The 17,282-nt window shown below is 43.0% G+C and overlaps 1 protein-coding gene across 1 annotated transcript; it reads right to left on the bottom strand.

The window, feature by feature from the left end:
• Nucleotides 1-4,364: 4,364 nt before the first annotated feature.
• On the bottom strand, nucleotides 4,365-7,801 carry LOC121627513 (cysteine/serine-rich nuclear protein 3-like). Its single transcript, XM_041966440.1, has 4 exons — nucleotides 7,654-7,801; nucleotides 6,703-6,959; nucleotides 6,195-6,506; nucleotides 4,365-5,471 (listed from the first exon to the last, which is right to left on the bottom strand). The coding sequence occupies exons 1-4, from the start codon at nucleotides 7,799-7,801 to the stop codon at nucleotides 4,365-4,367; spliced, it is 1,824 nt and encodes a 607-aa protein (XP_041822374.1).
• Nucleotides 7,802-17,282: the final 9,481 nt, after the last annotated feature.

The raw sequence follows: 17,282 nt of genomic DNA, 5'->3' as shown, positions 1-17,282 counted from the left end.
TCCAGTCCTCGGATTTGATTTTCATTTTTTCCCATTTTTTCCTTTCTGCACTGTAACAGATGAAACACATGTACGGTCCCCATGTCTGTAGATACAAACCATGAAGCAACCAGTAGCCATCTCTCATTGCGCTTGTAGTGTTTTAGTGAACTGCATGCAAGAAGTGACTACTGTCCGCTCATATGGTAATATCATTTTAAAGCCAAAAGAATAAAGGACATATTTTTTGTAAATGCTGGTTTATTTTCTCCGTTTCCTCCCTAGCGTTTTCTGTTTTTCATGCTGTAAAAGGTTTTTCCTGTGAGTGACACCCGGCCTGTGATCTGAACCCGAAGCGTGACTGCGCACCATGACGGGAACTTTGGGCTGAACAGGATCAAGTACATGTTACACTTAAACTCTGTATGGACTTTGCAAAATGTGACAAGTGGCTTTATTATTATTATTATTATTATTATTATTATTATTATTTTGTTATAACCAAAGATGTGGCGACAAAACACAAAATCTAGATTTCCAAAATAAAGCCTATTTTGGGAAGCGTACTTTGCATGCAGGATGCATTCATTGCGAGGTGAGAGCTCATGTCGCTGGAGACATGATGGAGGAGGTGAGAGGTTTAAGCTGCCCAGATGATGTTCTGCTTTCAGCCGGAGGATAATGTGTTGAATATAGACAGCTGAGATGAGTAAACTGAGCCAGGAGGGGGTGGATGGTTTTTGTTTTTTTTTTACAAGATTTTTGCAAGTTGTTGATTTTTTTTTCTTGTCAACTAGAATACTAGAAATTGTAAATAAAACACTTTGTTAGGTAGATGCTTCGTAATGGTTTGTATCTGTAGGCAGATAGAAGGACCTTCTCAAGTGTTTATTAATGTATTTATGTGTGTTGGTCGTCCTGTAAAGCAGCTGTGAATGGTGAACACAGCTGTGCGTGTTCATCGTTCACAGAAACTCACAGGCTCTTAAATCAAGGTCCACTTACTGAAGCTGCATGTCATGGTCTTCATCAGCCGATGATGTTTGCTCAGCTGTTGTGAGAGTGCAAAATAATATGAACAAAAATTATTTTAAATACAAATGTAAATCTAATAAATACTTCATATTCAGGATGTGTATGAAGAAAGTGTATTATAATGTCAATCATTCATTAACTTTATACACCTGCTACATGTGCAATAGCTCTAATTACGTAATCATTGACAAATACATTAATAAACACTTAAAAATGCTTAGAAATACTTTATATTCTGTTAGTTATTGTTCATGTTCTGATTCTAAGACACGTTTGATTATAAAAATCTTATCTTTTTATTTCTTCCAGAGCTTTTAGACACATCTCCTGACCTTCACCACTCCACGCATGTATGACCACCTGTTATCATGTGACTGAAGTTACAAACTGAACCATCTGCGTGGCAGCTCAGCTCATTTTCATGTGGCTGAAAGCTCTGGCAGAAAAGGAGTAAGCGGACTTTGATCTCTCGAGCTCAGATACAGATTTGTGTTGTTTTGAAAGGCAGGGTGAGACAGTGGCTCAGTGTTTTGCTCGAGGAGCAAACTATCTGCAACAATATATTCATCATTCAACATGATCAGTGTTTGCGTAACAACGTGGTGACGCATCACAGCCGCTCGTGTTGAGCGTCTTCTCCACATCCTGCGGAATCCGTGCAGAGCCCCTTCACATACAGGGAGAAGAGGTGTCGGGACAGACGGGAGGTGGGAAACGGGTGTGAAAAGCTGAGACTAGCCCCACCCAGCAGCCCCCTCCAAACGTTGTGCTGTTGCTGCTGCTGCCTGTTGCCTGGCAACCTAACATTACAGCTCCCCTGCCTGTGATTGATCAGCAGCATCTCTGAGCTTGCTTACCCACAATGCCATGCAGGCTAAAGGCGAGCAGGCATCTCCCGCTGCAGCCCCCGGCATGGTGCACACACTGCCTGATTGTGTAAGGAACTGGGAAGGTCAAGCGATGACCTTGTGTTCCTAATGAAACCTGATGGTCAGCCTATACTGTGCGCATGCGCGTCACTGTCTGAGCATCATAAAGCACCTCTGATTGTGCGTTTCATCTCTATTGTGTCCATCACCTGCTGCAGCCTGTTGAATGGTTATGCAACGAGCCATGAAGAATATTTCTATACATGAATAGGCCGGCCTGCCCCTGCCTTCTCCGTGCCTCACCCAAACACAGCGCTGTTAGCTCAGCAGTGCCTTCTAGAGGCTACAAGGTGCAAACTGGGAGCACTGGTATGAATGGAGATGGGACAGCAGCTACAATGGTGGGGGCAGCCTGACTTTCTATAAGAGTGCACGTTGTTTTTTAGCTTTAAATGAGATTAAAGCAACATTTGCTCAGTGACGGAGGACAGATGATGCGAGCACAGATTGTCCTGAGGCAGAAAACGTGTAATCAACAAGTGTACTGACGTCAGAAAAGATGATTAACCCCTTCAAGTTGGAGGATGTCAGAGGCGAGAAACGTGCAGTCGGTTCTTAGGCAACAGGCGCCATCTGCTGGTAGAAAAATAGAATACACGTGAGAAATTCACAGCAGTGTCCTGAGAAATGTATTCACCTGCAGCCTGTGAAGTCCATTGTGTGATTTGTTTTGAGTATAAAAGAGTGAAAAAATGAAACAACCACTTTTAAACTGGAATGGATGTCAAAAAGTGTTTTATTCACACTCTCACAGAAATGTACAATCCTCTTAAAAAGAACATTAAATATATTTGGCCCCCATTTTTGGCAGTATTGAGAGACAAAGTGAATTAACACAAGCCTGAACTTAAAACTGAAGAAAAAAGAAGTGCAGTTTTTTCACTTTGTTCACATGACTGTAAAATGATAAATAACATGCATAGACAAATGTTTCTCTAAGCTTACTCAATGCTTTGGCACGTGTACGTGTTTAAGTTGGATTCACACCAGAGAGGCAGTGACGGTGGTGTTACTGGGTGGAGAAAAGACAGACAGCAGACACATATGAGAAATTAATGGCAAGCAAAATTTAAATAATTCAAATTGGGGATATATCAGTGGCGGCAGCCATCAACAGGTTTGTTACTTCTTTAAAAGCTCGGATTCGTGTGCAGATACTTTAAACCCGTCGTTGGACACTTTGTTAACAGTATTTTATGTTCACATCACAGTTCAGCGTGTTTGCAGGTATTTAAACAAAGTACTGAACATAGTCCAACCACAACGCTGCTGGATGACAAGGTCTACATGCTTCCTTTTTGGCTACTTGGAGGCATCAGACATGTAAACACAGCAGCGACGTGTCACATTTTGAGTTTATATGGCTAAAACATTAGCAAACAGGCGCTTATTTACATATCCAGCACACAAAGAGCAACTTAAGCGTTCATTTGGGGGTGTTTTTGTGTCTGCCTGATGAATTCAAGTCCAGTATTCGCTTTTCCTTTCTGTTTTTGTTCTCCATTGAGAAGTGTCTGCCTCATTAGCTGCTAAATGCTGCTAAATGCTGCATTATGTTCACTAGCTAGCAGCTAACTTTGTCTGCCATTTGGTGAAGACAGGTAGTGTACAGTGGGGTTAGCCGCGGCAGCTGAGAGTCAATCAGAACAGGAAAGCAAAGCCGAAAGAAGCTAAAATGATCATTGTTTACGTGTAGTCATTTAATCCATTATTAATAGAAAAATACTGATCATAGCTGCTTTAACAGACGTTAAAGTTATTAAAATTCATCCTGTGTGGAAAGTGAATGTCTGTACAAAATATCATGCCGAATCATCCAATAGAAGTCAAGAACAAAGGCCTAGCCACGCTGCTAGCGAGGCAACGATTTGAGCACAAAACGGAACAAAAAAAGGACCTTTAGTGTGAATTCTAACCGATTGATGTGTTTTCATCATTTTACAGTTTGTGTTAAGCCTTGAAACATCTAAACTGAACACATGCTCTACAGACAGGCTTAAGAACCATTAGCAGCAACGATGAGACACCAGCACAATGGAAAATAGTGAAACAATACAAGCACCTCAAAATCTTGATTTGTCATAGATGCCAGCCACAACCACTAAACATGCTGTAATGATCAAAGACTTTATAACAGGGCTTAAATTATACAAGTAACATACAGAAACACTGTTTTCTTGAGCCTTGTCATTGCAGTATTATGGTCCATCATCTAAACCAACAATCTTAGAAAGGTTTAGAGATAAATGGAGCTTAAATTAGATCACGTCTGTGAGCCTTCTGCGTTAAAATCTGTGTGACTCATTCTCTCCTTAGAAGTGCACTTATCAAGAATAAATCAAACTCTGGTCGTTAAAGGTCACAATTCTCGAAGAAAGATTTCCAGAAATGAGTGGATCCCTCTGTGCAGCGTCTGAATCATCAGGTGCTGTCTGAGCATGACGCGTTCGTCGTTTGATCGCCGCCTGCCTGCGTCTGCAGTCCCGCTCGCTCCCTCGTCTCCTCCTCTGCCTGCTCCACAGACCCCGCCGAAGCCTCAGTCTGTGAGTCATGATGGTCTGGATTGTTCTGGAGGTCTGTGGAGAGCTGCTGTTCGCCGGCTGCACCAGCAGGGGCAGCGTTGCTCTCACGGGTGTCTGCATGTGAGCGAGTTTGGAGAGGCAGGGACTCTCTGGGGTCGGGGAAATGGCAGGGGTCGCTCTGCGGCTCTGTTTGGCAGCGGAGTTCTGTGTTTATTTTGGACTCTAAAGCCGTCTCTACTGTGGGGAGTGTGGGGGCGACGGTGGCGTTGTCACACAGGAAAGCAGGGGTGTCATTCACAGAGCTGTCGACCTGATAATGCTGCATGGAGGGAGCGTTGTGGAAGGGGTTACTGAGGCTCATGAGGGTGCTATTAGAGTAACTCAGCACTGAGGGAAGTGGAACCGAGTAGGGCGGAGGACCCGAGCAATCCCAATCTTCCTCCTCTTCCTCTTCATCCTCCTCATCATCATCGTCTTCCTCATCCTCTTCGTCCTCCTCTCCGTCCTCGGGGTTGATTGTTTCTAAGCTGTGCGTGCTGCAGTCCGACAGCCCGCTGCAAACGCTGCTGCCATCCTCATCTTCCTCATAAGCTTCATCATCCTCGTCCTCTTCATCTTCTTCCTCCTCCTCCTCCTCCTCTTCCTCTTCGTCTTCCTCCTCTTCTTCCTCTTCATCTAGATGCGAATCAGTGTCGCCTGTGCTCTGGAGGTGCATGATGGGAATGTGCGGCGCGCCACTCATCAGTGGAAACTGCAGGTTCGGCTGCTGCTGCTGCTGGACCAAGGAGGAGTCACCATGGTAACCGTTGCCATTGGTTACAAGCTGCTGCTCCATCTGCTGCTGCTGATGCCGCTGCTGCTGCTCCTCGCGGCTCTTCTCCAGCTCCAGCTTCATGATGGTGTGCAGGAAGTGGGTGCGCACCCGGACCGGGTTGAACTCCAGGCGTCCCGTGGTGTTGCTGCAGCCTTCTTTGGTGCAGCCACAAGGGAAGGACATGCGGTCGACCTGAGGACAAAAAACAAAAAAAACAGTAGTAACAGAAAAGGTAAATTCTGCTGCCAGTCATAGCAGCAGTCCATCTCAGGTGTTATATAATTAAACACAGTAATGCAGTAAAACTTCATGTACTGAATAACCTGAAAATCTCATATTTCACTGATTTCAGTAAAAGAATATTATCATGCTTAAGAAAACAATTATCATCAAAATCTCCAAGACCATTAGAATGAATTAATAATGCATAAATCTAAAAACAAAGACATTTTTTTAGACATCAGGTTTTCACCCAACCAAATGTTGTAAAGATGAGAAGTGGCGTGCTGTTTCAGAGGGAGGCACTACAGGCACAAAGCCCCCTGGGAAATGTTAGAGGGAAGTACTCGCTGTATTTTTAAAAGCTTTAGAGTAAAACAAGCAGACAAAACTCACAGCATGGAGAAGCTGTGTAACCCCAGCACTCCTTACGACTCAGAATAAGACTAAATAACAAGCAAAATACGCATCTTTGGAAAAGCGCAAATCACAGATGGGACTATGCAGCAGCTAACAGCTACAAACTGCTGGAAGTGTTCACACACACACATAATGCACTAAGGACGTTGTCAGTTGCTAGCAATTAAATAAACACCCCCCGGGGAAGACTAATCTCACTGCAGGAAAGATGTTGAACTTAAGTTCTACTGCACAATCAGACATGAGTAACACTTGAGTATTATAGATGGGCCTCACCACAGTTCCATTTACCTGGCACTTAATGCCGGCCAGGCTGCAAGCACAGGTCTCCGGGTCGCAGATCCCCCGGCAGCGGCACCCACACTCCTCTCTGGACATGCGGAGGGCGCGCAGCTCGTGCTTCTCCTCCACGTCGATGCGTCGGACCCCCGAGGAACGGAGAAGGGCGCGTCGCCGCCTGGTAGTCAGAGGCTGGAGGAAGAAGTAATCATCCACCTCCGTGTTGTCCACATCCAGGTCGTCTTCGGAGATGTCATCAATCGTCAGGGTATCCGCCTCCGTGGAGGACGCGGTGCCATTCTTAGTCAGCTGGAGGACAGACAAAGTGAGTTAGATTAAAATCACACACCTACATGTACTTGAAGACCCTGAGAAACTCTGAAGACTGGCTACAAAACATGCAGAACGTATCTCATTAATGCCCTGACTCATTCTAAACATGAGCAATGACTCCTTTAATGTTTTTCTTATCATGTCCATTTTAAAACTTAACGGTCAGACTGACTTTGAGCTTGATGGCATTGAGTTTCTCCTCTTTGAGATGATCCCTCAGCATGTTCCAGTGGCTCTGTTTCTGCTCCATGGCAAACTCCCTGAGGGTGAAGCGCTTCACCCCGCTGTGCCGCGGCGACATACCCAGCGTGCTGCCGCCCTGTGTGGGCACGCTGGTGAAGCCCTGCCGCCGGTTGAAGTAGTAGACTGTCACGCTCTCAAAGTGCACGGTGCGGCCCCGCAGTCGCTTCGACTGCTGCTGGAGGGTAGCTGAGAGAGGGGGGAAACACAATGAGTAACAACAAAAAGAGCTAAAGCTGCACTCTAAGACACTTCTGAGGCTACAACTCTTATCAAGAGCGGCCTTGAGTAAAATTACGTAATGTTCACACACAGTCACACAGTTAAAAAAGACACAAATAATATCTGTTATATAGTAAAAGCAATCTAAAGTTTAACAAAAGCTAACATTAGCCACCTTAGCGTAGTGGTCATACCAGACCAAGTGAGGCTTCAGCAGCAAACCATGAGTGTGTGACACTTATGACTTCAACTTTTCCTTTGGAAGAAGAAGAGAGTCTTATTTCCCCTGTCAAAAGTTACCTCATTACCTGTACTCTTTAACGTACAGGTAATGGTAATATTAAACTTTATTATGGGGGGGGGGGCAGGTGGGGCAGGTGGGAAAGAGGGCCTCCAACAAGGATACAGAAACCTCTAACAAGGCAGGAACGGGAACAGTTTAGAACCAGGTCCTGAGTGCCAACCCAGTTTTCATGCATCTGATTAAATGTGCCAAAAGCAGAGTCAGATGCAAAGTGCAAATCATTGCTGACAATTTTCAAGTTTGTTCAATGTCCTGTTTAAAGCGACACTACAGAAAAGCTGTTTACACGTGACCTCGTGTTTCCTGTGCTCTGCGCTGAAACATGCTAGCTGGAGCAGCGTGGTCATGTGAGCTTACAGTCCAGCAGTCCAGAGGGGACGGGATGGTTCAGGCTGTCGCTGCTGTTGCCGCTGTCGCTGCAGGAGACCTCATCATCATCAGAGCCCTGCAGGGACAGGTAAGGGGGCGGGCCCTCCTCGAGCTTCCTCTTCAGGATGCCGCTCATCGTGTGGCGCCTCCCGCTGGTCACACCTGCCTGAAGGACAAGGGTTAAAGTCTACGGCCAACCACAAATGTATTTAAGATAGAATCATAACAACAATGAAGATGAGTGAAGAAGCAAATTTAACACATCAGAAATGAACCACAATTAAAGATTTGGATCTTTTTAGATCTGTGTATCTGGCAGAATATTTTCTTGAACCATTTCATGAATAAATTAGCACTCTTACATCATCATAGTATGGACAGTTAAAAAAAAAATGTGACTCACTTCTATTTTTCCCAGATCACACATGTGATTCATTCTACTTCCCTCCTGAATATTCTTTGACCGACCAACGTCATTGGCCAGAGGAAGAGGAAGACTAGCAGTTCTCAACTATGCAACTAAAGCTGCAGCTTTGTTGCACCTCTCTTATCAACCTGGGGCTACCTGCCCAACATGAACCCAAATTAATGCTAATGTTTTTCACTTGTTTCTGCTGCCCCAAGTGGCCAAAAGTATTATTATTATTATTATTATTATTACTCTTGCAGGCTAAATTTAGACTTTGAAAAGATACTTTCAAACCATGTGTGTCCTAAAAGCTCTCTGTGTGTGTGTGTGTTTATATATATATATATACACACACACACACACACTCACAATAACCCTTTGTCTGCTGAAAGGAGGTGAAATTACTAGTGAAGTATTTGCTTTTATATTTTTTGAAGCCCATACTTGTACTGCTATGAACGGATTAATTTTGGGTTGATTAAAGGTGCTTTATGCAAAACTTGACACGGCACCATCATGCGTTGCCAAGCAACCTTGCCAAACTTTGCGATGCCTCCAAAATAGCGAATGACTCGTGTCAAATGAATTGTTGTGCTCATTAAGATTTTGATTTACTGATTTTTTTTTTATCCTATTGGTTGCTTTTCTGGAAAATTGAAGCTAGAGTTAGCACACATGGTAGTTCTAAAGCACTGCAGATTATGAGCAGTGTCTTTAGCCGGCCCTCTTGTACTTTGTCGATACTTAAATTTTAAATCTGTAAACACTGTTGAGCTGACTGCTGGGCCTGGTGGAGGATTACATCATATGCAGCAGAGCTGAATGCTGGCCCAAGCTTTTCCTCTCTCACAGGCTTTGTCTCCTTTCTCTTACTACCTCCTGCAATACAGTTATTCCTCTGTGCCATGTCCTTTGCTGCCTCTTCATTTCCATTCTTTATTTTTTATTTCTTGCCCTTCTCTTTTATTATTTCTTCCTATCATTTCTTCACTCTCCAGCCTCCATGTTATTCAGTCCTACACTCCAGCTCACTGCTTTTCAGGAGGAAACTGTAAAAGCCAAAGAGATCTCTATTAGAAGAGACACTGAACACATCATACTACGTAACATCTCTCTATGTATGTGATGTCACAGGTGTTGCAGTTTTTCCTGGATCCAGGAGGGTTTCCTGTGCTGCCTGCCCATGCCTCTTTAACCTAAACGTCCCCGGTCGAGCTCTCTTAGACGGTGCCATTGAGAGCATCAAGCCTGCAAACACACACACACACACACACACACACACACACACACACACACAAGCCTGCTCACGTGTCTGCATGCATGCGCAACCTCCCACTCCCCTTGCATGTCCACATCCCCAGCACTAACCGGGGAATTCTTATTGACAAATCAGCATCATCCTGTGACGTGATTAAATCTCACAACGCCGGTGTTGCTGCATGCACGAAGGCTTCCCGTGAGTCTGTTTGACCGTCACTGACCTGTTTCCTTGGCTCGCCTTTGGTTTCCAGGAAGTCCTCGGCTCTCTCCTCTGCATCACACAGTGCTCACCAGCAGCAGCCAAACATCCCCATGTGTCGTGATGATGCAGTGAGAGCTGCCATGATGCCTGCCTTCTCTCTGTCTCTTCCCAGCAGCCTCTGGCACTGTTGTGCAGCACTGAACACCTCAGCCTCTGTCACTATCTCATACGTTCTCCCTCTGCACCCTCATCCTATGCTCATACTGTCAACTCTCTCACTGTCTGATCTTCTACTGCTCTGCACCCCCTTCCTTTCTCCCTCCCTCCCTCCCTCCCTCCCTCTCCTCTCTCTCTCTCTCTCTCCTCACAAAGACTTGTTAGCTCGATGCTGCTGCCGGCTGGAGCGCTGGAGCTTGACTGAGGTGAAGCAAGCCCTTCGAGATCACAGAGAAAGGGGGGGTGGTAGATGTGGTGGTAGATGTGATGGGGTGGGGGTGGAAAGAGTCGATGCTGCTATTTGAAATACCTCTTTTGCACACAGTTCAGGAAAATTATTAAATATATAAACAGCATTTCTTGCAGTTTTCTGCAATTACAACAAAAACAAGTAAGAGGAAGAAGAGCGAATTAATCTTTTCACTCTCAGTTCTCGATCTCTTCTATTTCTCACATTTATTACTTTGCAGGGCTTTTATAATGCAAATCTAATGTGTGTTTCGCCCTGTGACGTTCCTCCTTTTTGTTTCCATAAAGCTAATTTAAAATGTAAATTGATAGTGGAGACAAATAGATCAGAGGAAACAGAGACAATGACTGGGAAATCAATCATTTTCACTGTTCTTTTATGCAGACAAATACTGTGAATGCAGTGGGGTCACTGACATTCATGCAGGGAGGAGTAATGTTTATATGACACTAAACTACACACAAGGACAGAAACAGGCATCTATTGTTGACCAGAACAGGGCCAGCTGAGAAAAAGGGGCCTGTAAACTACGCAACAGATAGAAAGGTTGTAATGCCTTCATGTTATGCTTTTTTAGGCTAATTATATTTAAAACAATCATTGCCATATTAGCTAGATAGCTAGCTAGCTAGCTAGTTTTAATACTTGTATATCTATGATAGATTATGTATGATGTAATATGTGTATAATACAAATAATAGTTGAAGTCAACATAATAATTTAATTGACATATTAAACGTGATTTAAAAGTAGCTTAATTTCACTATATACTTCACTATAGACATACAAGTGTTGAAATAGCTAGCTAGCTAGCTAGCTTAATACTTGTATGTCTAGCTAGCTAGCTAGTTTAATACTTGTATGTCTATGATAGATAATGTATATGTAATTAGTATATACTAAAATAATTTATGCTGAAGTCAACATAATAAATTCATTGACACTTTAATACACATTAAACACGTGATTTTAAAGTAGCTTAACCTCACTATATACTTCACTATAGACATACAAGTATTAAACTAGCTAGATAGCTAGCTAGTTTAATACTTTTATGTCTGTGATAGATAATATATACGTATAATATGTGTATACTAAAATAAATAATGTTGAAGTCAACATAATACATTAATTAATAATTGACACTTTAATACACATTAAACATGATTTAAAAGTAGCTTAACTTCACTATTTCCCATTAATTCCGCAAGAGTCAGAAGCTGAGATGACAGTTACTGCGGCTCCGCTAAGATAACTCTTTAGCATTAGCAGGAGTTCAGCTGGATTTGTATTCTCCATCATGACTGGACTTAGCTATTAGCTCATTTAGTTATGTGGATTAGCTATCTGAAACACCAAGATGTTGGTAAGGTGAGCTAGTTAGCTAGCTTTCATATGATATAGCTTTCTCGTGTTAGCATTCTACATGTCTAAAATTCATATTCCGGTCTAAAGTAAATCTGGGTTTTCTTTTCTTAAACAGTGTACTTACTTTGTGAGACAGCTGGATTGGACTGAATCCATATGAAGAAATAGCGGCAGCTGCATGCGGGCATGGTTAAGACCAGTGTGACTGCTCATCAGAAAGCAACAATGGCGGCTACTGAAGAGGCCAAGATGGCAGCTCAGTCTCAAGCTCTGCTAACCAGCTAATGCAAGATGGTCAAAGGTGCTTCTTGGTGAGTAAAATAAACTTTGTGAATATTTCATAAAGACTGACAGCTACACCAGCTTGCCTGCAATTCACAGATAGAATTTAAAAGCTGTGAGTACTTCAAACATACATGTTTAAGATACATCGCTTTGGTTAGGTTTGGTTTGGTTAGCAGAAAAAAAATGCATCATTATGAATGGAAGTTACAGCATTATTGTGCTTTGGTTTAGGGACATAAGTTAAAAAAAAGGTTGCATTTCACCTTAATTAGTCACTGCATTAAAAAAAGGGCTCTAAGTGACCCAAACCAAGCACAGCCACCATGCTGCCTGACCAACAGGCGCATGCTAGGTGTGGCTAACAAGCTAAATGCTAAAGTCCTAATGGTTGATCAGTGTGTGTTCAGAGACTTGTACCTTTAGTGAGGTTCATCTCTGCAGAGCAGATTCAACTCAACATGTTGGAAGACTCTGAGGAGGGCAGACAGCAGCTGACAGGACTGCTGGTAACCAGGATGGGTTGACTGGTTACAGTGGGACAGAGATGCTGAGTGGACTGGTTATAACCTGGCTGGGTGGACTGGTTACAGTGGGACAGAGACGCTGAGTGGACTGGTTATAGTGGGGCAGAGGCTGAGTGGACTGGTTACAGTGGGACAGAGACGCTGAGTGGACTGGTTATAGTGGGGCAGAGACGCTGAGTGGACTGGTTATAGTGGGGCAGAGACGCTGAGTGGACTGGTTATAACCAGGCTGGGTGGACTGGTTACAGTGGGACAGAGATGCTGAGTGGACTGGTTGTAGTGGGGCAGAGGCTGAGTGGACTGGTTATAGTGGGGCAGAGACGCTGAGTGGACTGGTTACAGTGGGACAGAGACGCTGAGTGGACTGGTTATAGTGGGGCAGAGGCTGAGTGGACTGGTTACAGTGGGACAGATACGCTGAGTGGACTGGTTATAACCAGGCTGGGTGGACTGGTTACAGTGGGACAGAGATGCTGAGTGGACTGGTTGTAGTGGGGCAGAGGCTGAGTGGACTGGTTATAGTGGGGCAGAGACGCTGAGTGGACTGGTTACAGTGGGACAGAGACGCTGAGTGGACTGGTTATAGTGGGGCAGAGGCTGAGTGGACTGGTTACAGTGGGACAGATACGCTGAGTGGACTGGTTATAACCAGGCTGGGTGGACTGGTTATAACCAGGCTGGGTGGACTGGTTACAGTGGGACAGAGATGCTGAGTGGACTGGTTGTAGTGGGGCAGAGGCTGGGTGGACTGGTTACAGTGGACTGGTTATCATTGGATACACCAGGGGTCGGCAACCTTTACCACTCAAAGATCCATTTGGACCCGTTTCCCACATTAAACACTGGGAGCTGCAAAACCCTTTTGACATTTAAAATGAAATAACACTGCATATAATGTTTGGGGGTTTTTGCCTTTATGCAAAGCATTTTTATGCAAAAAACATGTTGAACTCAGAAATAAAGACATTTGGTTGAAGGTTACTTTCAAGTAAAATACTCAGTGTCTATTTGAGTCATATTTATGAAAAACAAAAAAAAATGCCGTGCTTAAATTATCCGCCGGCAGCAAACTAAAAATATAAAAGGACTATTTCAATGAACAATGAAAACATATGAATGTATCCAAAATAATAGCCAATTAAAATATTGATCAAACCTGGTTAAAGTGATTTCTGCTGCTGAACCTCAGAGCACAGCGTCTGCACATCAGGGCTGCATGCCGTCACCTGCATCTTCACACAGGATCGTAAGATGTCATCTGTGAGCGTGCACAAACAAACTAAAATGAAATACATTTTCATTAAATACTCATTAATTATTTTCAAAAGCCGCAGGGATGAAAGAGCCGCTGGGATGGCCCTGGGATAGAGGATGAGTGGACTGGTAGAGAAGTTGAACCTTAAGCAGATAGTGACGAACTAGGTCATGATTGTAAGACTCTCATCAGAAAGTTTTGACGAGCCACCGACCAAACTGTACAATTTTCTGAGTATTTAAAAAAGTAAATCCTTAAATTCCATTTTTAGTATCTTACCATTTATGTGAGAATATACTAAATTCCTTTCCTTTTATTTTAATTTATTTTGTTTTTGCATCACCAAGTCAAAAGTTTGATTTGTCCTCTACTAATATGAACTAATGGCATTCTGTAAATCAGCGCCAGCGGTACTTTTGTGCTAATTCGTTAATGTTAGCATGCTAACACGCTAAACTAAATTGGTCAACTCAGTAAACATTATGAACATTATGAATGCTAAAAATCAGCATGTTAGCACAAATGCTAGCATCACTGCAGACAGTCTTGTCTGACAGACAAATGTTTCATTATTAAGTCATTATTAATGATTAACTCAGCGTGCAGTGTGTTGATTTACAGAGATATATACGTAAATGTTCATTTACAGATGCGTGACGTCAGTGTCCATGGCACTGTTTGGAGTAGATTCAGCCCAAAATTTTTAAAAAAATCATCGTTTTGCCTCTTTCTCAGCAGACATTTTGACTTGTCATTGGAGGAAATGTACAAATGTGATTAACATTAACAATGGCTCTGTTCTTTCAAGTGTCCCAGTGACAGTGAGCCAGCGTGCTCATCACCAGAGTGCTGCACTAAAACAGCTAAACTGAATTCAGCCATGATTCATTTCATTATTTCCACCTGTGCTTCTCCTGCTGTCACATGTACATCTAAATCTTATACTGACCATATTGTATAAAGACCAATTATTTAATATCATGTTATATATAGTGCTTTGGAAGATTTTGAAAGATATTTCTTTCAAAAAATATGTGATTAACCACCCAACCCCCACTCACAAGCCCCGAAGTAGTGTTGCTATAGCAATGCTAGACCCTGAATGTTCTATGTTTCCATTATAGTAGTGCTGGGTTGGAAAATATCAGAAATAAAGCTACCAAGAGCCTTAGCCTTGAGTTTGTATGTACTGTACACACACACACACACATACAGAGAGTGTGTGTGTTAAAGTGACTCTGTCAGTTAGACATTTTCTTCTTCCAGTGCAGCGCAGAGGAAGTGGGAAACACTGTGGAGTCACAAGAAGCATCCTCGTGAATTCGTTTCAAGCTTTGTGACCCACTCGAAAGTGATGTAAAGAATGCTGAATTCTGCTTGTAATTGATGCATTTCTAACACGGAAATTGTCATAATCATCCTAGTTATTACGTTGTGCTGACATTTCATAGATGAGGCCAAAATATGATTGTTTGAAATCCATCAAGTGGAACTCTGCAATAAGATCTGCGGCAGCTCATTACTGTCCTCCGTCTCTGCAGAGAGGGGCTCAATTATTGCTTTAAAGGGTAATTAAAAGGCTCGTGTTCTGTCGGGGTGCTGTTTGGATGGATGCTGGATGAAACTACCGGTGCGTGGAGCGAAATGTCCTTGACCATGAGGGCGAAAGGCACATCACAACATTAATCTTTGTCTTCTGTTTCTGCACAAGGTGTATCAGACGTCCACACTGTCGAGAAGTGAACATTTAAGGAGTGAAACGAAAAGTTACAGTCATTTCTGAAAAGGAAAATAGACTAAAAGACAATGATTTAACTGAATAATCAGGGTTTTTTTTATATGTAGTTCATTATTATATTCAAGAACTAACACCTGACCTCCACTTGCTGTTGGAGAAGGACATTTTTTGGTTTGGTTCTGTGCTCTGAATCGCCTGGTTTTCTCCTGGCAAAGATGGAGTGGCAATGTGCTGGAGAGACGGAGTGATCCTTCCAATCAGCTTCCATGGCAACGGGCCACGAGGGGGAGGGAGGCGGGGAGGGTGCTGCGGGGGGGGAGTTTGAGTCGAGGAGGAGGCAGCTAGAGGGGTTGTGGGGAGGTGGGGGCTGGGATGTGGCAGCTCCTAATGCTGAAGCATGAGGGGAAAGCTGGAAGAGGTCTGCTTTTTCACAGCGAGAGAAAGAACACGGTGTGAGAGCTCGGAAATTTGAACAATGGGCTCACTGGAGGAAAATTAGACACTAGAACTGTCTATCAGGCATGTTTTGACCCTGCCATTCTAGTAATTATAGGTTACATCCAATGACTTCATTGTGATAAGATGGAAATCATGAAGTACAAACACATGTTCATGGCTATGCTGCCTTATCTGCATATAATAATATAAATTACTTGCCTGTAGAGTCTGTGCTGATGTGGCTCTTAAGGTCGCAAGAGGACACTGCAACCATCTGTACATGTGAGTGCATCCGTAGCTAGTAAGACTCTCCATGCACAGCAATAAATAATGAGCGAAACACACTACGACCCATTCCCATTGCTGTTATTGAGTTTCATGTCTGCAGGAAAAAAGATCAAAGTAATGACTGTAATTATTTTGTATTATTCCCTTAAAGGGAGCTGCAATGTGTCATCTGAAGTGACTAAATGAGTTTACTGTGACCTTACTGACCATCTGCTGCATGATGATGAATTTCCTACAGTATTCCATGAGTGAGACTTACTGACACGTCACCTGACAGCCCTGCAGTACATTTCAGCTCATTGCTTTGATTTTCTGGCTTTACTGTTTTGCCTCATTCTCGTCAGCATCATTCATCGTCATCGTTTTCAGTGAAAAGCCTGAAAAAAAGCCGACTGTACACTTACTGTCCAGCACCAAATGGTAGACAGACAGAGCTGGCAACTAGCTCGCCGACATAGTGGAGCATGTAGCAGCTGAAGAGCCTGATATTTCTCTCAGAAGTTGTTGCAGGCCAAAAACAGAATTGAAGGAAAGTGAACATTGGACTTACATCAGCAGGCGGCCAGAAACTGGACCCTAAATCAATGCTAACGTTGCTCTGGATGCTAACACGTTCATCAATTTTGTAAGGTGATATTATGTTAGCTGTACCCAGCTGGCTGACATATCAATTAATGCAGATTTAAGTATAGTATTTGAGTAAAACTAAAACATTCTAATGATGTCCCTGTGGGAATTTGTTGTGTCTTAATGAGTTTTTTTTCCACTTGTCAACCATAACATGCCAAATAGTCCCAGCTTTGCTGTGGTATTTGAATTTATTTACCACTGAAATACCATGCTGATTGTTTTGCAAGAGGTCTGAAATGTGATGTGATGTACTGTGGTGTCGGAGGGGCATGGTTCTCGGTCAGTGACACCATCCTTTCACTGGAAGTTTTTGCTTTAACTTGAATCATAAGCCCATCATTAATTCCCAGCCCCTGTCCGGCTCCGCTGCCTGGGCGGGTGTAATTGTTTCCCCAGGGATCCAGATAAATGGCTCAGCTGTCTAGCTGCTCCGTGACCCACAGACCCGTGTGTGTGTGTGTCTCTCTGTGTGTGTGTGTGTGTCTTAACCTCAGGGGAACAAATAAATGGCTGGAATTGCATCATTTAAAAGTAATAAATCTATTCAATGTATTTTGACCAAAGCAACTATTTTTGCACATCATTTTTAGAATTTAAAAAACAGGATTATATATATGTAGATATATAATATATATTAAACTAGTTGTTAACATAACAATGGAGGTTTATGTGATGCATAACACGAACAGTCCTTCTCAGGAGTCATAAATGTCACTTTATTTTAACTGAAAATCTGTAAAATACTCTTCTAGGA

This window comes from Chelmon rostratus, chromosome 24 (assembly GCF_017976325.1).
Source record: "Chelmon rostratus isolate fCheRos1 chromosome 24, fCheRos1.pri, whole genome shotgun sequence".
Classification (NCBI taxonomy): Eukaryota; Metazoa; Chordata; class Actinopteri; order Chaetodontiformes; family Chaetodontidae; genus Chelmon; species Chelmon rostratus.
The sequence above is the reverse complement of the archived record's forward strand: the minus strand, read 5'-3'. Positions and strand labels throughout refer to the sequence as shown.

Coding starts and splice junctions, on each gene's coding strand:
- LOC121627513 (XM_041966440.1), bottom strand. CDS start 7,801: ATGAGCGGCATCCTGAAGAGGAAGCTCGAGGAGGGCCCGCCCCCTTAC. Junction 6,960..7,653: donor CCCCTCTGGACTGCTGGACT/GTAAGCTCACAT, acceptor CCCCTCTCTCAG/CTACCCTCCAGCAGCAGTCG. Junction 6,507..6,702: donor TCAATGCCATCAAGCTCAAA/GTCAGTCTGACC, acceptor TCTGTCCTCCAG/CTGACTAAGAATGGCACCGC.